The sequence below is a fragment of the Glycine max genome, chromosome 6 (genome assembly GCF_000004515.6).
Source record: "Glycine max cultivar Williams 82 chromosome 6, Glycine_max_v4.0, whole genome shotgun sequence".
Classification (NCBI taxonomy): domain Eukaryota; kingdom Viridiplantae; phylum Streptophyta; class Magnoliopsida; order Fabales; family Fabaceae; genus Glycine; species Glycine max.
Genome location: NC_038242.2, coordinates 17,275,051 through 17,297,780, shown reverse-complemented (window position 1 = coordinate 17,297,780; position 22,730 = coordinate 17,275,051). Strand labels below are relative to the sequence as shown.

The 22,730-nt window shown below is 30.0% G+C and overlaps 2 protein-coding genes and 1 long non-coding RNA gene across 3 annotated transcripts; 2 read left to right on the top strand and 1 right to left on the bottom strand.

Annotated features, from left to right (window-relative positions):
- Positions 1-868: 868 nt before the first annotated feature.
- On the top strand, positions 869-1,789 carry LOC121175068 (uncharacterized). Its single transcript, XR_005892049.1, has 2 exons — positions 869-1,369; positions 1,504-1,789. It is a non-coding gene; the product is annotated as an uncharacterized lncRNA (long non-coding RNA).
- Positions 1,790-16,538: 14,749 nt separating this feature from the next.
- On the top strand, positions 16,539-18,298 carry LOC102667397 (chalcone synthase 2-like). The gene is made up of 2 exons (XM_006582477.1): positions 16,539-16,625; positions 17,963-18,298. Exons 1-2 carry the CDS (start codon positions 16,539-16,541, stop codon positions 18,296-18,298), a joined length of 423 nt encoding a protein of 140 aa, XP_006582540.1.
- Positions 17,606-22,086, bottom strand: LOC100796950 (GDSL esterase/lipase At1g74460). The gene is made up of 6 exons (XM_006581909.4): positions 21,729-22,086; positions 21,047-21,177; positions 20,500-20,739; positions 19,948-20,197; positions 19,053-19,311; positions 17,606-18,260 (listed from the first exon to the last, which is right to left on the bottom strand). Exons 1-5 carry the CDS (start codon positions 21,964-21,966, stop codon positions 19,067-19,069), a joined length of 1,104 nt encoding a protein of 367 aa, XP_006581972.1. The 5' UTR covers positions 21,967-22,086; the 3' UTR covers positions 17,606-18,260; positions 19,053-19,066.
- Between the last annotated feature and the right edge of the window lie 644 nt (positions 22,087-22,730).

Here is a 22,730-nt window from a genome sequence, read left to right as displayed (position 1 = left end):
GACAAATTTCAAATTTATTACGTGATACAAATTTTGATATGGAAAGAAAAGGAAGGATAGTGAAGAGAAAATCGTGAATTTTAAAATGCTAGTTTCTTTATTTTATAGGTTGATTTTTATTTATTTAAAAGCTATAAATGTTTGATTGGTTGTATATAAGATTGACGTGTTGAGTTTGTGTGTCCACTCAAAAATTTCTCTTTACTTAATATTAGATTGTTTCAACCTTCAACTTAATTAACTTTTATGGTCTATAGGTCTCACTCGATTTCAACAAATTTATCTTTTGTAGAAAACAATACTTTGGTGTCTAAAAACATTGAAAATATTTTGTTTTAAAAAATTGTTTAGAATTTGACCAATCTTAATTTAAAGTTATATCATTTAAAAAAATGTTAAGATTGCAATAATTATTTTAGGATTAGTTAAGATTATAAGAATATTAAGATTTAATTTAACAAAAAAGATATCTGCAAATTATACAATGTATCAACTTAAATTTGTAAACAAAATCAAAAATAGATTTTAATAGTGATAAAAATCTTTTATTTTAAATTTTTTATCTCTTAAACATTATCTTATTTATATATTTATATTCTTGTTTGCTAACAGGTAGAATCGTTTATTGTTCACCCTTACTCGTTAAGCAAGGAAGATGGAAAGGAATGTCATTTTCCCTTGTTCTCCAACCCTCCCTCGTGAGTTGGTGGAAAAATTATTAAAATTTCCGGTAATTATTAAAATTATTAAGATGTGGGGAACCCTTAAGTATGACGAACACTACTACAAAAAGCATATTCGACACAGTTCTTGAGATATTCCTTCACCGAGGTTAATTAATTTTCCGTGTGCACCATTGGGGCGTACATATAGACATGGGTGATGGGTCATTCTTAAATGGAGCACTTCATTGGTTAGTTTTCACCCATGATAATGATGATCCCAGAATTATTGCATTTAATGTGATGGAAAGGAATATATCAGAGATTTCACAGCCACCGCGTGAATTGAAATATCCACCACATTTGTGTCATTTTTCTAAGGGTAATGGGAGAATGTTTATGTCTCTGAAAGAATACAAAGTGCAATCATCTTGGACCAAATTATTATTATTTTTATACTAATATTGATCCATTCCATCACTTTATCCCAATATGCTTCACAGAAAAATGGTGAAATCTTGGGACATGTACAGACCTAGCGAGAATCAATGACAAAGGCGAGTTGCTTGAGCATCAAGAACTTGGGCTGCTCAGACGCAGTTATGGATTACTATGCTCTCTAGTTTGTATAGAGAGAGTTTGCTATCACTCCCCGTCGACTAAGTGAAGATTAACAATGGTAGTAGCTGAAAGAATTAATCATTTATGTAATGTTCTTTAATCCCTTAATTTCACCATTTTATATACTACTATTCAACATGCATGTACAATGAATGAATAAAATTTAATTGCAGCAGAACATACTAATATTTCTATTCTTGTTTTTTCTTTCTCTGACCAGATTTTATCTATGTGCATAACCTATGACTGAGACAAGAAAGTTTCTTAGTTAGAGACATTGATCTTCATATGGACTGCCTGAGATATGAAAATTATGAATACTCAATTATGGTCTTTCAGGAACTCGGGTTGTTGCATTTTATTCCTACTCTGCACTTACAACAGGGTTTTATGGTGGTGGATGGACAAAATTCTTGTATATAGTAATGAATAGAAAATCCAGACAAGAATCTTTTATATTATAGAACCAATTTCACTGGCAGGTCCAATTTCTTGTTTGTCATTGATTTGGCTGGCCTTGATGGAGTAGATGCATGTTTAATTTCTATTAAAAGTTCAAAATGTTCCTCATTTAGATGCTTCTTTCCTTCTCCAGAAGTTCACAAAAAGGCATTGCAAAAGCAAAAGATATATAGATATATAAAATAAATATATGATTAGATATCTAGATTTGATTTACAAAACACACCTCAATATTCATTGAGAAATATGAACATGCAGTCATAGAGATGGGGCAGAAACACTTCTTTTAAATAAGAAAGAAAGAAGAGGAATGACAGGTTGACCTCTTTCATTAATACTTAGCACGTAAACTTCAGATAAGCTAAAAGTCTACCGGAGTCTTTGTTGGTCAAACTTTTAGGTAAGTATTTTGTTGTTGTACTTTAGTTACTGTTTTTTTAGTTTATTTCCTATTGGGTTTTTTTCCTCCCGTATTTTGTTTTCAGTCTACTGTGTTAGTCTTTGTTGGTAAGTTTATTGACCACGAGTATCTCGTTATTTGGTGCAAATAACTGCACACACAAATCATCCAATGTCTACTTTGCCATGTCACGTAAATAAGTTTTTACTTTTTTATGAAGCAGAATGGGTATGCCTTCTCTTATCTTCAATAATGTCACTACTGGTAATGGTGATGACTGATGAAGTAGAATGGATATGCTTCTATTATCTTCAACCTTAAGTCCTTAACTATATTAAAGTAAACAGCAATACTTTTATTATATTGGCAAAAGTTAATCGTAAAACACGCCAGAAGACATGTCTTAAAACATGGGTAATAGCTTGTTCTTTTTAAGAGGAAAATCTGTAACATAAAATATTTACCCAAGGATGCACTTCGAGCCAGAATAAATCTGGCAAGAAATATAAGCACACAACCACGATGGAAGGCAAGAATTTTATGCAATCATATTCCAACAAACTTAGTAAGAAAGCAGTCCAAAAATTAAATATGCAAATTTGGGTGAACACCAACAAACCTCCTGAAACAGTTATTACACTAAATTAATTGCATTTCAACATACAACTTGTGAATTTGAGGAAAAGAGGGAATGATAGGAGGAGTTACTGAGATTTTTAGTGAGGACATAACAAAGAAACTGGTCAGGAAAGAGAAGTAGATATATAGCATGACAGTAATGCTCCACATGGCTGAATGACTATAGTGTATGCTTTAAGTGACATTGCTATTTGCTGTCATAATTATTTCCTTCCCCCCACCCCCTCTGCCTACTTAACAGAGCAAGTTACTTACTTTGCTAAAGTTGAATTGCTACGGCAAAGGATGGAGATGAAAGATGATTCATTTTTCCTCCTGTTTCTTAGTTTGAGTGTTCTTGTTTCATTTTTGTGCTTTCTCTTTCAGTATGATTGAGTTCTTTATTTAGTTTTTGGGATATTGAGCATTGCCCTTGATACACTAGTGATTTCAAATTGATTTTTTTTCCCTTTTGTTAGTGTCTGAATTCATTTTGATTTGATTCTGATTGAGTTTATTCGTGTGAATTTACTAATCACTTGTTTGCACTTCTAAGATAACTAGGGAAGAACTGATAGGTAAACCTAGTTACTAAAACTATAGGAATCTAAACTTAAAATTTAAATCACGAAACTAATTTTAGATTTTATAGGAAAGACATATGAATTATTATGAAGCTTAATGGGCTTAATTGAACATAGCTACACTAAGTTTGGGACAATTCAATTAGGCACAATCTTTGGATCTTGAAAGGAAACCTAAACTAGATCAGAATAATTCACCCTAAAAAAAATTAATCTTAATAATTTGGATAATTAACTTAAATTCATTGGTTATCATTGTGGTAATCTGAATCTCAGAAACCGTTCTTGATAGTTGATATCTCCCGATCTTTATTCTTGCAAATCTTAATTTGTAACCTTTAGTTTACTGAGAGCAAAAGCAAAGAAACATAAACTTTTGATTGATTTGCATTAGGTTATGAGAGGAGGAAAATCGAAAAAACAAAAGTAATTTTTGATACTTTTTAATCATCATAAACTTTTTAATTTATGTTAAACATTTTACCAAAATTTCTTGGTGGTTCAACAACGATAGAAAATAAACTGTCAAAAAATAAATTAAAATAATAATAAAATTAATTTCACGTCATTTGATGGCAAACATTAGCGGCAATATTAACTATAAGTATTAATAGAAAATTAAGAAATCTTAATCCGTTAAACTTTTGTTTGAAGACTAAAAATAGAATCATAAAAAATTTAGAAACTAAAAACATTATTTATCCTTATTGTTATTAGAACAAAAATAAAAAAATAAAAATAATGAACTTTATATTACAAAGACTAAATTTTTTTTTTAATATTTTTATCATGAACATATCATGACTTCTTTTACTTTTTTTAACTTTTTATTTCCTTATGTCCTTGCTTAGAGATTAAGAGGAGATATTCAATTAGGATTTTGAAAAATTTTAAAAGATTTTTTTTATCAAAAAAAATCTTGTGATATTTAATCATGATTTGTAAGCGAGATAAAAAAAATCTTATAATATTTAATTAAAACTTTTAAGATTATTTTTTATAACAACAAATTCTGATAATATTTAATTGAGTTTTTTTAAAAAAAAATCTTCTGATATTCAAAATCATAAAAATTTCAGATTTTTTCAACTTCATTTCTATTAGTTGTCATACTTTTCTTTTTCTCTTACATCACATTTTTTTTATGAACTCTCTCCTCACATATAATTCATTATGGTTTTGTTTTTTTGTAGCATAGTAATCATAGTAATCATGATGACAGGAATACATCAAGTTTGCTTGTCTGTAAGAGGAATACACATCATCTTGTATAAGTTCTCGATGTTAAGTCAGGCGAAAATGAATGAAAGAAGCTATAGGCTGCTTCTATGGCTTGGGCGTGACAGAGGAATTAATTGTTTATTAAAGATGGATGGAATTCTTTTAATTCTGAAATCTTTTTAAACCTTATTATATAAATTTATTAAAATTTGAATAAAAAATTAATCATAAAAATTTTCTAAAAATAACATGATAAGTCATAATATTTTTATAAAATCTTTTTAAATCAACAAAATATACGTTATACTAACATAATTTTTAAAATCACAATTAAATATAATATTAAAATCTTGATCCAGTAGTCGGGATAGAAGAGAAGTTTGGCCGATAAACAAATGTTTTATTTTTAAATCTTTCATCCATCAAAGATTATCCTTATTTATTCTATAAAAGATCAAATCTTGATTAAAATTTTCTATCAAATCTTAATTAAAATTTTCTTTTTTTTTTCATATGAGTAGATGGAAAGAAATGTATTTTTTTTCTCTTTATTGGGTGTTTGTAAGTCTTGGGTTTTCTCTAGTCTTCTATCCCCAATCACACATTCTGAGATAGACCCGCATCCACCACCCACCAACTTCTCTTAAATTTCTCTAATGATTCTGTTTCCAAAGTTTATTCCATAAACATAGATGCACCACTTGGCGACGATTCCGGGTAGAACCAATTGTACCTCCATGAACATATAACAATTGTGGGTGGCCTGGCATTAGATATGACCCATGCTGCATGGTAGTGGGTTCAACGGTTGGAAGAAGTGTACCCTTAAAGTGTGATGGAGATCCATTGTTTCTCTACACTCGACAGAGTGGACTGGATGGTTTGTGTGCACAGGGTCATCCTACCGCACATGGTTCACTGTTGAATGAGGATCTTCATTGGTTGATTTTCTCATGCGATACGATGGAGAATGACTATTTGTATGTTGGGATGACTATTTGTGTGTTGGGGTCTATGCTGAAATTTTGGGACCCTCATGATTGTAAGCATTAGTGAGACTTAACGATAAATGGGAGATGGTTGAGTATTAAAGGAACACTTGTTTAATGATAGATACGAAATATTACATTCTACATGCAAAAGTAGACAAGATTTTTATTTCACCATTTTCTATACTACTATTCAACATGCAAAATCAAGTTGAGTTAGTTTGCATGAGTAGTATTTGTGAAAACCTTCTAACCCACACACGCATGTATATAATTGAATTGAAATTACGATTCTATCAAATCTTTTTATTTACTTTCTTTTTTATTTTTTAAGAAAAAAGAAAATTTTAATTATTAATAAATTATATATATATATATTCTATATCTTTTATCTTAATTAATATTTGACTACTCCTTATAATATGTTATAGTTTTCTTTATTTTTAGAAACTTATCCATTCCTTTTTTAATGTGTCCGACAATCCGAAAGAATTCTGGGGGAGGGGTCATTTCGTTTTTGATCTAGAATAAATAGAGCTTCAAGAAATGAGAGAATTAAGAATACCCACGAGAAACACTAATCCAATCCATAATGATGTACTGGAAAATACAACATTTACTACTAATAAAAGGAATAAGAAATCAGAATTAATTAAAGTTTTTAAAACACATTTAAATAAAAACATTTTAAAATGGTAAAAGGCTCACATTCACTTCACTATTATCAAATAAAACTTGTCAGAAACATTTTTGGCTCAAAACATCATGTAATTAAACAAAACTCATGCCCCCAATGTCACATCCTATAAGAGCATTGTGTCTCGATGTCCTTCAACACAAGGTTTCTTAAAGCAATTCATCTAGTCATCTGTTTCCACGAACACAAAGTTCGAGATCATCACACGATCCAAACACAAACAACACACAAGGAATGAGTTATCACATTCTTAACTAATAGAGAGAAACAAGACAACATGTAAATATACATATCATATAAACGAAATACAACTTACTTAAATATAGTTCACGTCATTCCATCACTTTGTCGCGTAACATCACATCACAACACAACATGTCTCATTCATTTTCGCATCATTGACGTACTTAAGGATCAAAACATAATATCACTTAATCAATCAATATCGATCAATACACAATCCTATATGCAATGTGGTACCATGTCAGTGAAAAATCTCGTTGGGCGCCTAGGAGTAGATGACAAGACAAACCACACACTAGTAAGTCAAGTCATTCTCACTAGGTAAAATCATAGAGAGACCAATTAGGGTAATGTTGTTTTGTTAGAATGCTCCAATCATGTGGGATTGACACAAGCTTAAAGGAGCACTCAAACCAAGTGTATTTACCCCCAAGACCTAGACTCCGAAGTGTACGTCAGGGTCTCTCCCTCCTAATTCAAGTCCAACCCAGAAAACATTTTAGCACACAAACTCTATCTAGACAAAACATATGACTCCACAATTATTCTCAAAATAATTTTATCTCGTTGCGCTTGTGATTAAACTCGTCGGGTCCCCATAATGGACTCCATAATTATTCTCAAAATAATTTTATTTCGTCGCGCTTGTGGTTAAACTCGTCGAGTCTCCACAGTAGTTCCCATCACAATATTCATTACGCATTAACTCGTCGTCCTTAAAGGGTCTTATAATCATATAATTATATGATTCATAGCTCATAACTCAGTGCACACAACATCTTAATGCACATATATATTACAAGGATCAAAGTGGTGATAACACTTGGAGGTTCATAGACTCAATGAAAATCGCAATGAAAAATATGAGAAAAAAGTCTCACACCCAAAGTCCTTAAAAAGACTCCTTTTTATAGCCTCGCAATGAAAAATATGAGAAAAAAGTGTCACACCCAAAGTCCTTAAAAAAAACTCTTCGCATCATCTGGGTTTACTAAAGAACAAATAGTCAATTATATTCCCTTATAGTCAACTGTTTGTGAAAGCGAAAAACTTTTTCAAACCTAGATAGTCGATTAATATGTATTTAAGATAACTGATTATTTGCGAGTTATTCTCAATTCTACGAAAACAGAGGCTCGATCTAGTATACTATAGCAATCTTGATGTAGAATTGAAGTTTAGTGATTTTAAAAGCTAAGCTATGAAGGTTTCAAATTTCTTAAGGCTAATTATCATGGATCAATGCAATACTAATCATTTTGAGCATGTTGATCTACATATCCTAGTCTAGGATACATGTATACATGATTTCACATACACAATCAAGCATTTTAGGCAATAACAAACATCCTAATCAAGACTTGTGTTTTATAATACAAGTCATCATCAATAATAAAAAAAAAAACTAGAAGTTACAAGTCTTCATAACTCTTCATGTTTACAATTTTCACTCTTTTCCTCTCACACCAAACAACATATTGATTTGATCTTCTCTACCCCTTCTATTTATATCTTTAATATTAAATAAGGATTAAATTTTTTTAGATCATTATGATATTGATGTGTAATATCCATCAATTTTATTAATAATTAATCTGGTGCTAGAGAATTAAGCTGTCCACTTTTAATGGAGCCTTCTTTTCAGTGACATTTTTTTCATCTAAAAACTTAAATATGAAACTTTCATTAAGAAAATTGAACTTAATATCATTCTCAAACCAACAACTTATTAATATAAGAGTTGAGTTCTATGAACATAAAATAAGAAAAATTAAAATAAAATAAACAATCAACACCACGGAATTAAGTTTAACACGCAAGTAAATAAGCATGACTGCATATGACTTTGATGTGTTTCTATCGTGACTTTATTTTATTTCATCTATTTTATGAAAAAAAAATTAGTAAATGATCAATTTCCACTTGACCTTCTTCTCAGTTCACTAAGAATTTCCCCGAAGTTGACTATTATCCTGCTTTCCAAAAGTAGGCAGACAAAAAGCCTTGAATTTAGTTTTGTACCTTGGCTTTGATGCTGTTTTTCTCTTTCCAAAAGCAAGTGTGAATTTGGGCAAAATCCACTTATTCTCGATTAATTACTATCTGCCAAGAGACCCATGAATTTCCCCGAAGTTGACTATGTTTACTTCCAAAGGGTATCGGTTTCTTGCATCTGCTATTAACTTTCTTTTAGCCAATAGAGACCATTTGAGTATTTGTCAAACGACAACTAGTTAAATCTCAATCCACAATGACAATGTTTATATTAGTATTATTTTTATATCCGTGGTATTAGGGTTGTAGCTTTTCTGCAATGACTTTGTAGAACATGTATCCTTTTAATGTCTGTTAAATTAAAAACAATTATTCACCATCCTAATCTATTTTATTGATATGAAAGACCCACCATTCGGTGGAACTATGCAGATAAAAAAAAGTCGGTGGAACTATAGTGAATAAAGTCAAACACGTCAACTTTCTACGTACGTCTTTTTTCAGGACAGCCCAAAGACAAGCACTTGGAATATCGGAAATTAATCAAATTATGTTATGCTAAGAGTCACCTGGAAACTTGGTTGAAACTTATGATATCTTTTGAGAAAATATTTTTTATTTCATTATTCAGTCTTATTAAGAATGATAAAAAATGCCATCATTTTATTAATATTTTTACTTTATTTCGTATTCTTAAAAATTGTATAAACTTAATAAAAATTAAAATCAGATGATTTTTTATATTTATTTAGTAATAACAAATCATATAACCATGCATAAAACATTTACATAAACCAAACAAGCTGCATGAAAGGTTTTAATATGAAAACGATTACTTAAAAACATGTGTTTTTAACTTGTTTTAGTAACTGATATGATTTAACCTTCAAAACCTTTATAATATTAAATCAACAAAGTTACTTTTTATGGGATTAAGGTACAATACCTAACTCTCATATATTGTACTAATGAATTTGTTACATAAAATAATAATCGTACGAGTTAGCTTTAAATATGCAAAATTATTTAAGCCATTTTTACATGTGACGTCTGTTAGTTACATATATAAAATTAGGCTTAATTATTATTTTATATCTTTAATTTATTTTTAAGTTCAATTTGGGGTTATTCTTAGCCAAATTTACTACTTTTCTGGGTTTTATAGTCCTTCTTTATTCATGCATTAATCACTTAAAGCCTTCATTCCCGCTATATATCCTTTTAAAAAATGTACTCTTAAAGTGGGTAAAAAATCATTTCAGCCCAATACTTATAAAATAGGTTTTGTTTTAAAAATCATATTTAAAAACTAAAAACCAACAACAGACAATCACACAAACGGGCCCTAATTTAATTAGACAAAAATTATTCAAAGAATGAATTAAAAATTGGAATGAAAGTAAGTGGATCAAAGTATGTTTTTGTCGGAAAAATTTTAAGAAAACGTTTACAAAACATAATTAAGATTGAGTTTAAAATTAAAAAATATATCATTTCTAAAGTTCTATATGTAAAAAAAAAAATGCTTAGTGTGTATATATTTACACATATGTACGTACGCACGCATGTAATGTTATAAACTGTATCTGAATATTATTTCAGAAAAATAACACAAAATTAAATTGTATATAATTTCTAAAATTATAAATTTGTTTATAATAAATTATGTTAAATTATTTTTAATAAAAATACCTTATAAATATTTTGTTTAATCTTTCTCAACGTTATTATATATAAAATGCATAGATATTTATTTATCAACTAAAAATTATTATTCAAATTACCTAACTAATTTTGATACTTATTTCTTATATCTTTATTTTTTATTTAAATAAAATTTATCAAGTCAGATAGAATATAAAGATTTAATAAGACTAATATATTTTATTTAGGTAATAATATATTAATTTCTTTTTAGTTTAATGTATGGGTACTAAGAACTAAAAATTTTCTCTAAAAAAACTGAAAACTTGTACTATATAATGATATATGGATTATCAGGATTAATTAATTCAAAATTAGTCAATAACGACACAAGTACTTATAAATTTATCTTTATTTATATTTTAATATGAACTATATATAAAGTATTAATTCTCGCCTAAGAGTAAGGAAATTAAACTTGTCGAATAGCTTTCATTCTATCTCTGATTAGTGTGTTTGGAGTTTTATGATTATAGTTAGCTAAATTAATTGTCCTATATGCTAATGGAGAAAAGTATTGTTCCCACTCGCAATAACATGCATGACAACCGAACTTGAATATTCAAGTGTTGAATATGACTTCCACCACCTGTAACTAATGTGCAATTAATTAGCACCAGCTAGTCAGAGACAGAACAACCTATAAACACTATTTACCCCCTCACACTGTACATGTTCTCATACTTAGGCCACACAACAGGGAGAGAAAAAAAAATAGAAACCACACAGCATGCAATAACCTAGAAAAAAGGAAAACACATGATCATTAAAAAAATTGCACTTGATATATAAAAAAGGTTGAATCTGATTTTGGTTCCTCCAAAATATGTGAAATTTAGAATTAGTTATTCCAAAAAAATTTCATATCTAGATAAAAAAGGAAAACATATGATCATTAAAAAAATTGCACTTGATATATAAAAAAGGTTGAATCTGATTTTGGTTCCTCAAAATATGTGAAATTTAGAATTAGTTCTTCCAAAAAAAAATCATCTCATTTCAGTCCTTCTAAAATTTTAACATCATTATGTTAATTTTGTTATTAAATCTGCTTATATGATAGACAGAGTTGAACACATTATGTCTGAGGCCTCTGTACAACAATTTGAAGAAAAAAAAAATGATAGAGAATGAAGATACACGTCCTCCTCTGTACAACAATTTGAAAAAAAATGATAGAGAATGAAGATACACGTCCTCTGTACAACAATTTGAAAAAAAAAATGGCAGAGAATGAAGATACACGTTAAAATACTGAATGAACATGCTAAAATATTTACTAACAGAGTTAGCATGCATACTGCATGAACAGCAACATGTTAAAACTTTAGAATAACTAAAATAGGATGAAGTTTTTTGGAGGAATCAATTCTAAATTTCTCTTATTTTTTATGGACAAAAAGCATACTTTACCCTATAAAAAAATCTAGCCTTGCTTGTAAACACGGCGAAATCACTACCACATTTCGTGTCTTTTTTTTTTGCCTTATATTATACCTTACCTGTGGAATTATTATAGGTGCAAATGTGAAGTGCTGATTCTTTTATTTAGTTTCATGGATGTGTACCTATTTTTCCTGTTCCATCACTATTCACAATGGAATATAGGTTCATGGCTATATACACGTCCACTTAGCCTTGACTTGGAATATTAGTGTACCAGCTAGCTTGGGTTTTGTCACCGTGCCCCAACATTTTTGTGTCATATTCCACTTTCATTTTGTGTGCTCCATCTTTTTGTTGTCATTTTGACTTAAAATATATCTATAATTAATTTCATGTCCACCATGAAATATAATCCCGGCCCCCATATTACCTGATGAAAGCTTTCCAAAGAGTGGAAACGCGTTGATATTCCAAGAAATGATGGGTTGCTATCACCTTTTTTGAATTTGGCAATATCATTGCTCCCTCCATCATATATGCACTTTATTAGATACTAAAAAAAAATATTCTAGAAAAAACTATAATCTACATGTATAAATTGAGAGCTAGCGTGAGTGAAGTAATTAACACAACCAAGAGCTTGTTTTTGAGAAGTCTATTACTATTACACAAGAATGAAGAGCTCTCTCTTTCACCTTCTATTCGTGATTCTTTTAGGACTCTCCCATTTTGCATGCCTTAAAGCAGTCCCAGTTACAAGTAAACTTTTCCTCCATATTTCCAATTTTATTCATGTAGAGATGTAGTACTTCTTTGTTCCTCATCTTCTTAATTGTTCTTTATAAACAGGAACTGAAAGCCTTATGCAAGAACCCAAAGTTCTTCATCATGCACTGGATAATATCCACAACCACAAGGTATGTCCAAATTTGATGCCCTATATATAAGACATCACTAAATAAGTTGATTGATTTAAAAAAAAAATGATTAGCAATCACAACCACATTTATGACTGTAATTGCGGTTGCATCAGTCACATTAAGACACATGCATGATGTAATTCATGGTTCTAAATTGCGCGCGGTTTCATCACAATCCTTGACATTGCTAGAAATTGTAGGAAATGTGGCTGATGATGGCTCAAAAAACCTGTATATTGCAGCCATAGTTGCGGTTACAGATCTCAATTTAAAATCATACATTAATTGTATACTTCATATATAATTAAAGAAGCTTATGTTCCATATGTATATGAATACAGGTTATCACTGGGATAAAATGGCAGCAGGAGGAGCCAAGTTTTGCTGAGAGAATGGACTTGGAACTCCATGACTACCCACCATCTGCTGCTAATGGTCGTCACACTCCAAAACCACCATATCCATAATATGTGTACAAATGCTTCGTGTTTATTGTTATTACCCTATGAAGCATAATATAATATTATAATGTGGACGCAGTTATATTAGTAATTAACATATTGTCTGAGGATATATAACTTGTTTAAGTAGACATGATAAGTGGACTCCAGAAGCAATTATATATGGATGATGTGAAAGAGAAAAGACCAAGTAAACTGAATTCAAGTATTCAGTGTGATTAATGTGAAAACTTAGATCCTTGTTTTGTTAATTATTATAGTGCTTCTTACTTCAATCGACCAAAATAGTATATCAATGTTTTGTTTTTTTATCAGTAAATATTAATTATTAATTTATTAATTTTTATTAATAAAAAAATTTAAACTTACGATATTTCTTTTTTTCTTTTTTCTTTAACTAACAAGTGAACCTTATAAGTATTAATGCTCATTTGAGACTTGATGCAATTGTTGGTATCAGGGAGAAGCTTTCCTGTAATTAATAACAACGAAAACATTTTGGATCGTCGCAAACCCAAAATGGGGGAAGCCACTCAGGCACTTACTTTAGCTATAAATTATTCAGCATCCAACTGACCGAGATACAATTATCAATCCAATAATGTTTAATCTGAATTCAAAATCAAACACCCTTTTGCATTTATTATTTTAATATAAAAATTAATTTAAAGGACTAGTTGTAAGATTTAACTGTAAAAGAACTAGATCCTTGATTTAAAAAAATGAAATGTCAATGATAAATCTTATAATAATGCCTACATATTTTGTCCTTTCCCTGAGTTAATTTCTAATATATATTCATCTAATTTCTTTCACTATTCCACATTCTAACTATTTCTTAGTTATTGCTCTTGCATTTCTCTTAAAAAATTATTGCTCTTGCATCAAATTTTATATTTAAAACCTAGAAAACTAAAGATAATAATAACATACGCACATAGTCTCCCACTGTCATGATTAAGTTCTCGGTAAATTTCTAATTTTCACTCATCCAAAAAGCACAATCCCTATTACTTTTACTTAGTGTAAAAGTTAAGTTATTAGACAAAATTAAGACTTAATAGGAATTTATGTCTTCATCTTGTAACTGATGTTAGAACATTACAGACATTAATCAACAAACATACATTATAATATAAGACACAATCCCTATTACTTTTACTTAGTGTAAAAGTTAAACTATATATTTGATAAAATTAAGAGTTAATAAGAATATTATCTTCATCTTGTAAGTGATTTTAGAAAATTACAAACATAACAATCAACATACATACATTATAAAAAATAATGAGTTTTGCTCCTATTTCCTTTTAAGTGACTATGTGATCACTAACTATTAATCTTGACCATATTTATGGTTGTACAACTCAAATTTATAATTTTTATTTCTTAAAATTACTGAACTCACTTATACGTAATTGATTTTAAAATAATGTTAGCAGTTTAATAAGAATTTGTATCACATATGCAATACAAGTAAAATTAAAAGAATATATGACACCAACTCATATATAAAAGTTTAAATTTTTTTTGCAGGTCATAAACATCACCTTAATTATGTCAACAACTTTTTTATAAAAAAAACCTTAATTATGTCAACGGCAAGCATAATCACAACTAAGAGCTGCAAATAAAGTTCTCGATTCCAAAACATGTCATTCTACTGGACAAAAAAATTTCACCTTTGTTATGTTGGTTACAATCTTCTACATTTTTTAAATAGTCGTTGAGTAAATAAAAGATAATATTAATACATGAAGTTGTCTATATGAGACGTAGATTACATGTGGCAATAAACCGACAAATAGGCTTTTGTTTTTTCTTGTTGTGCATGACAAATAGGTTTTATAGCCCTTCTTTTGCCGTAAAAAGATACGGAAATATAAAAATGAAAAACCATTTGTTGATCCACAGGATGTCGTTGCTTGGTGCATTCATAACTAATTTCGTAGGAAGTGAGTTCGGAATGAATCAACATTTTTTATTTTGCGTAATCATATCACTTGGCCACTGAAAAGCCTTGAGAAATATCTCGTGTAGTATATAATATTAATATGCTTTTGTGTTAAGTGGAGAAAGTGAAATATAAAGTGGTGGGAATAGACTTATGTTCACGGCTTTCCCTTTTTTCCAATGATATTATAATAAATATTCATTCTAGCGCGTATGAACTAAGAAGCTAGTGGGGTTCTCATATTAAAGGAAATAGGATCAAAACTCGTTATTTCTGAATATATATATATATATATATATATATATATATATATATATATATATATATATATATTGCATGAAAGTGTGGAGATATAAATTTAATAAACTCGAGAAAACAATTATGCATGTATAAAATTATGGGTCACGGACACAATGGTAACACCTGTTAGCCTGTAACAACAACTCTTCCAGTAATCAGATTCTAATTTAGATACTCGTGATCTCTTTTGTACTCAATACCATATAGGATTCATAATAATAAAACAGATACACATATCACAGTTGCTTATTGACGATTTATATAATTATCAAAACTAAAGTGCTGTGGATTTTAGTGCCAGAATAGTCTAAGCGTTATCTGAATCAAAAGCTAGCAAATAAGTTAATTTCCATGAAACATGGCATGTTTTGAAGAGTTAAGAACTTGCCAATGAGTGAACTCTTTGTCCATAATATAGATAGACGTGAGAGAAGTTTTAGTTATTATAAAAAGGCTAAATTGAAAATTTACCACCAAATAATATTTCTTAAGTTTATAAAAACATTGTCAAATAATATAATAATTCATAAACTCTATATAACTTATAAATATAAAAATAACTCAAATATATATAAAAATTTAAATAAAATATTTTTTAACTATTATTTGTATGAAGTATATCACTTGATAATCGTATAATTACATTTTGTGACATAAATTCTGAAAGCGAGATAAAATTGTCACAAATTACAAACATAATTTAAATGTTTGTGACAGATTTTGCGACGGAAACCTTTGAGAGGAAAACAAATCCTTTACAAAAGCCCTCGCAGAACATTAAAATATTTTTCAGTGACATGTAACACACAACGTTAAAAGAGGGAAAATTTCCACCAAAAATCCCTCACAAAAAAAATCTCTTTATTTAGTGATGGAGTTGTGACAAAAAATCCAGGAGTGGAAATTATTCATCACTAATTTCATCACAAAGTAACATAAATAAGTTTTTATCTCAAAATTCTATTCTGTCACAACCCCGGACATCACTGAGAGAATATAGTCTGTCACAAAAGTTGCTTACTAAAATTAATTTTTCTTCTAGTGGATTGGTTGATATTCAATCACTGTAAAAAGGAATATATAAAGGAAACTAAGAAAAAATAGTTGTTAGTCTATCTCAAATATCAAAATGTCAAACCCTCCCATAATGTTGTTTATAATGTTAGTCTAAATTCTAAAATGAATGATGTCTTTTCATTAAGTGTTTCTCTTTTAACACATTGCTTTCCCTTCCAGGTCAAGTTTGACATGTCTAAATGTACTTCATACCAATAAACTGTGATAGTTAAAAGGGTGATGGAAGCTTACTTGATAAGCTTCTATGGAGGCTGAACCTTTGAGCTTCATTGAGGTCTTTTTAATGGTGATTTTCAGCCACGAAGTTGCAGTGGAAGATAAAAGAGAAGAGGTAAGAGGAGCACCATCTATTAGGGAATAAGCCATGGAAAAAGAAGCTTCACCACCAAGAGAGTGTCTTGGATGCGAAGCTTAGAGAGGAAGCTTCAACGGAGGAAGATAATGAGAGAGAGAGAGAGAAAGTGGTGTGGGAATAAAGGAAAGATAGGGAGAGAAGTTAAACTTTGAAGTGTGTCTCACAAGACTCTCATTCATCAAAGTTACAACAAGTGTTACACATGCTTCTATTTATAGCCTAGGTAGCTTCCTTGAGAAGCTAGTGTTATACCCCTCCAATAGATAAGCTCATCCTCATGCCAAAATACATGAAGGAAGAAAGCTTCCTTGGGAAGCAAGTGTTACACCCCTCCAATAGCTAAGTTCACCCCCATGGGAACACACACCCTCCCCTCCCCCCAAAAGTAATACATGAAAATACAAAAAAAAAGTTCCTACTATAAAGACTACTCAAAATGTCCTGAAATACAAGACTAAAACCTAATACTACTAGGGTACTTATAGGGTAGGGTGCCCTTAATATGTAGTGTATTCTACAAATCTAAAATGGTCAAAATACAAGGCCCAAAAGAAGGAAAATTTATTCTAATATTTACAAAGAAAAATAAACTCATGCTTATTTCATAGGCCCAAAATCTACCATAAGGCTCATGAGAACCGTAGGACCTTCTCCTGCATCTCTAGCCCAATCTTCTTGGAGTCTTCTATCCAATGCCCTTGAGGGGTAGGATTGCATCAAAGGCAGTGCTTGAAATGAATGTTTAAAATACTATTCTGTTTAATACATTGATAAAACACTTGAAACAAAATGAAAATATCTATTATGTTTAAAATACAATAAAAAATAAAGAAATTTAAAATTGTTACTCGAATATGTTCTTGAATTATGTGAAAATTTATATATATTTACACTGACATTAATTTCTACTATCAACTCTTTTATGAGTGAAACCTCATTAAAAAAAATCCATTTTAGTACTTTGGTGTATGTAGAGAAGGGAAAATGATGGATAGGAATAATGTCAGGGTTCCTTCTAAATAGAAACCATTAATACTACTTTTTAGGAATTGATTTGATCATATGTTATTTGTTTCCAATTTTTTTTCACTTTACCTTATTTTGATTTAACTTACATTTATATTATTTATATATTCTTGGTGCTAGTAAAAGATATAATAATATTTCACGAAAAAAATTATTTCATTAAAGTAAATTCTCTTTTTTAATTATAGATTAAGCAATTCGTAATACACACAAATGCATTATAGATTGAACAATCCATAAATGTATTACCGATTAAGTAATCCATAACACATTTGTATGTATTACAGATTGGACAATTCGTAATACACACCACTTTTTGTTTTGGCACCATTCTTGACCTAATTAACTATCTCTTTGAGCTCCTCAAACTCAAGTTGACGATCAACCACCTCATGCTCTTCAACCATGGCTGCCATGTTGTTGGCATCGTTCTCCACGAAGTTAAGGACATTGTACAAAACAACCTTGAGTCATGTGTCCCTGTCGTGTGTGTTGAGACCATGCTCACTTCCTTTTACACTCCTACTGAGTCCAACGTTGATGCTTTAATAGGACACACTCTGTTCGGTGATGGTGCCACCCACGCTGAAGAGGAAGGCAGAGAGAAGAAGAGACTGAGCTAAGATGGGAACTTCACAAATTTTGGAAGTGTGCCAAGCAAAAAATATAGTATATTAAGTAATTGCCTACATGCTTAACAATATGTAAAGAGCTATCTTTGCATTAGCTTGGGTTGGGCCTTGGGCCCTTTTGTTGTTGTTTGCTTTTCTTCAAACATCCAAAAAAAGTTAACTATGTGATTTATTTTATCTTAGACTTTCATTTAGTCTTTGTCTAAGTTGTGTTGGATAGAACAAATTATTTAATCAGATAAAATTATTTTATCACTTATTTTTTATATACAAAAATAGAATTCAAAATCTTACAAGAAAAATCAAATTCCATTTTACTTACTATTTAAGTCTCAAATATTAAAAAAAAAATCGTATATTTTATTCTCAGATATAAATAAATTTCAAATAATTTTACTATATTTAATAAGATCATCTCCAAATGATCCATTTTCATTCTTTATTCTAAGTTACAATAAAGAATAATTTTGAAAGAAAAATATTTTTTAAGTGAGATTAACAAAATTAAATGATGCTTATAAATATTTTTTTTTTGGGTTTACCATATGATTGTATATTCATATAGAAAATATAAAAAATAAAAATAAAATCTGTGTTACTTGCTTTACAAGAAATTATGCATGAGGGATCATGAAGACAAGCTCCAATTGCATCAATAAATTAGTGTAACCGACTTGTAATTAAAGAGAACCAACTTTGATTACAAATTTAACAAAAGCAATTTAAGAGCATTTAGTAATAAAACCTTCACATGCACGATTAATCGTCTGAAGACGGAGCAAGAGCGGGTGATGGTGAAGGAGGTTTTGTTTGATCAACACGCACAAACCCAAATTTCTTGATGAGTTCATTGGCAATTAGCTCATTAGCTCTGTCTGAAGGATGGTACTCATCCCAAAAAACGTACTTGCTTCTATCTTTGCACAGTTTTGATGCAGGTATACATGTAAGAGCTGGTCGAATATTCCCAAAGGAGCAACAGGGTGAATCAGAGTTTTGGAACCCTACATTAAAATTGTGATTGCAATGGAAATAATTCTTAGTACACAAGCTAACGACTTTTCAATTTTGGAACCCTACTACTAGTTAGTGTATAATGTTTATAATTTTAATATATCTTTTAAATTTTTTAGTTAGATCCTTAAATTAAAAAAATTGTAATTAAATCATTGATCTTCTACCATTTTTGTAATTGGATGCTTAGAAATAATAAAACCGTCACAAATTGTTGTTTTTTTTAGCAATTTCAAGCTATGATAATTCATAAACTAACTTCAAGGACTTAATTACAAAAATTGTAGATCAAAATGCATTAAACCATTTTTATATTAACAATTTAATTCTTGTAGCTAGATTGAAGTTATATCAATGAACATAACTTAATGCTATTTTCATTTGTTAGTAAATAACTTTTCTTTTTTTTTTGTATTGCTATAATTTCTAGATTTTGCATACTTTAACTCATTTCTTTTCCTTAGACTTTTAGTTTCTTTTTTTCCTAGGTTAGAGACTATGAGCATTTTTTAACCTATCGGATTAGAGACTAATCCTGCTCGGTTGAATATTTATAATTATTGCTGATGGTTTAAGTTTCAGATAATGGCCCATGTATTATCAGGTGTATATACTTAATTACTTACCATATTTGTTCGGGTTGGTAATCACATCATTAACAACGTCATATGCATCTCCAAATCTGTAGCTTGAATTGGGAAGTTGCTTTCCCAAGTCAACAACTAACTTGCTTGTAGCCTTATTAAAGCTAATAGCCAGATTATTTGTTCTACTTTGACATTCCCCAGATGTACTAAGCACCCTTTGAAGTGGAATGCAGCCCATTGGGCCCAGCCCAAACACCATCAACTGCCTTGCTCCTAGACCATGCAGTAGCTAAATAGTAAAAAGCCATAATTAAAAATATAGTTAGAAGCTAAAATGGAAAAAGAAAGAAAAAAGTGTTAATAGCATGTTCTTACATGCTCCTTTCGACACACTTTTTTTGTCAAAATTTATTGAAAACTATAAAATTATGAGTGAGATTTATTAAATAAAGAGTGAGACTAGTAATTTTATGATTTTCAATGAATTTCACTTGATAATAGAAAATGTATTAAAAGAAATATGCCAGAGAGAACGCGTTTATAGCGTTTTAAAAAGAAAATGATTGTATTAGAGTGGATTAATAAATAGACCTTTAATTGTTCTCCTAGAGTTCCTATCAAGTAATCCATGAAGGTTTGATCATTATATGTCCATGAATCACTGTAAACAGGCATCAAGTAGTTGTTGATGAAGTCATTGCTGCCTAAAGCAACAACATAATGAGCTCCCTGGAAAAACTTCTCTGCCTCCTCTTTCCCAATTCTGCTTCTAATCAGTTCTTGTGTCCCCTGAAACAGCTCCATTTGCTTGTAGAGAGAAAACCTTTGAATCTGCAAGAGGAATGGCTTTTCAATCAAAATATATGTATAAACTATAAAGGATTTAGCTCCTCTAGAGTAAAATAAAGTTTAAGTGAGTAATCTCAGCTCTTGATGAGAAAATCAATTGTTAAGATTCTAATATATGCATGTAATATCAATAGTTAATTTTCTCATGAATGATTGAAACTATGTACTTTACTCTCTAATGTAAATTGTTTACTTTAGAGCATTTGATTCATATATTAGTGCCTTGTCATGCCTATATACTAAATAGCTATATGAGAAATAGCATTGAAGTTTACACTTTGCAACTTACAAAATAACTGCCTGTTTCATTCAAGATGCCTCCACCCCCAGAAGCATAATTCACTCCATTTTCCAATATAACATCTTCAGATAAAGATGGGTCAAGGAATGCTGGAGGCCTAGGAAGGCCCATATTATCACCTGAACATGTGAATATAACTCTGATTACAGAGTGAAACAATAGAAAAATGCTTCTTTTTTTTTTCTCTAAGTAACAGAATAATCTCTTATTTCACATATATTCACAGATTGCTCAACCCAGTATCAAAAACCTTTGACAAACCACAACTAAATAGACACTATAATTAAAAGAAGAAAAAAAGGAGCCATTTTTCCTCATTTGGCTAAAATGAAAAGAAAGTAGAAACAAGCAGTCATATATGGGCTTCCAGAAAATTCAGCAACCCACACGCTGATATAAATTGAGTTAAATTCTTGTGTACTCACAAGCAGCAAATTATCTGCATGTTATATAAAAACTGTAGTAACATCCCATTTTAGTCCAAAGTTGTAAACATTCATCACAACAATTAGTCCTTGACTTTTCTTCACTCTCTAACTTCATAAAACACTATTCACTTTAGTACAATGAAAAGACAAACATGAATGACATTTTGTAAAAGTAGTGAAAAAAGTAAAATTTCTGGGACTAATTTGGGGTTTAACCATAAAAGTGAAAGATTTACAATTACCTATTATATCAGCAACCGTGCGACCATTTGAGAACCTGCCATTAGGGAGTCCATTGCCCAAATCAATACCATACCAAGGTAAACTTGCCTGAGCAAGGCTCTTAGAAAGGTAATTGTTATTTCCAACATCAGAGAGAGAGTCTCCAAAAATGAACTGCACAACCTTGCATTGGCACCCTTCAAGCCCAACTCCAAAAATGGCGGCTATTATAACAAATAGCACCAAATGGAACTTCATATTTTTCTAGCAAGTGGTAATCTCCTCAAGTAATGTTACTATAACTTAAACCTCTTGGCTCTAAGAGAAAGGGTCTAATAATAAGGATTTAAGCACATTGCTTAGTTTTATTTATAATAGCTATGAATTTGTGAAATGTGGAATGGTGAGACTATGCTACGTTTGGTACTTGGTAGCATTGTTAACTGAGGGAAGTAGATTGTTTGATAAAACTACTATTACTGATTCAAACCTACTGCAACTACCCTTACTGATAAACCTACTATTACTGGTACTTGGTACTTAGTTTTTCTTTTTGTTATTTGGGGAGTTTAAGCATATTGGAGAATGATGAATGGCCCAATAAGGTGATTTGTAATAACTTGAAATCCATTCTAGTGAATCGCTATGGTAAGTACACCTAACTCTGCCATTGCTTGCTGAAATTGTATGTCACCCATCTCGTTAATTACTCTGCATGTTTTTATCGCTAAAACTAAAAGGCTATGCATAAGTGGAATCCTATAAGTTTATATATTGTTAAAAGTCTTAAATATGAATTTAGTGTATTTAAGTTCACGTTCTTTTTTATTTTTGATACTTATAAGTTTTTTGTTTATTTTTAGTTCCTATAAATCTGTGTTTTTTAATTTTAGTTCATGTAATTTTAATCTCTTGTTTAATTTTTTTTTTTGTTTTTAGATTTGTAAGTTTGTACTTTTTGAGAAATCAAAATTAAAAAAATATAAATTTATAAAAACAAAATAAAATAAAAACTTATCGAA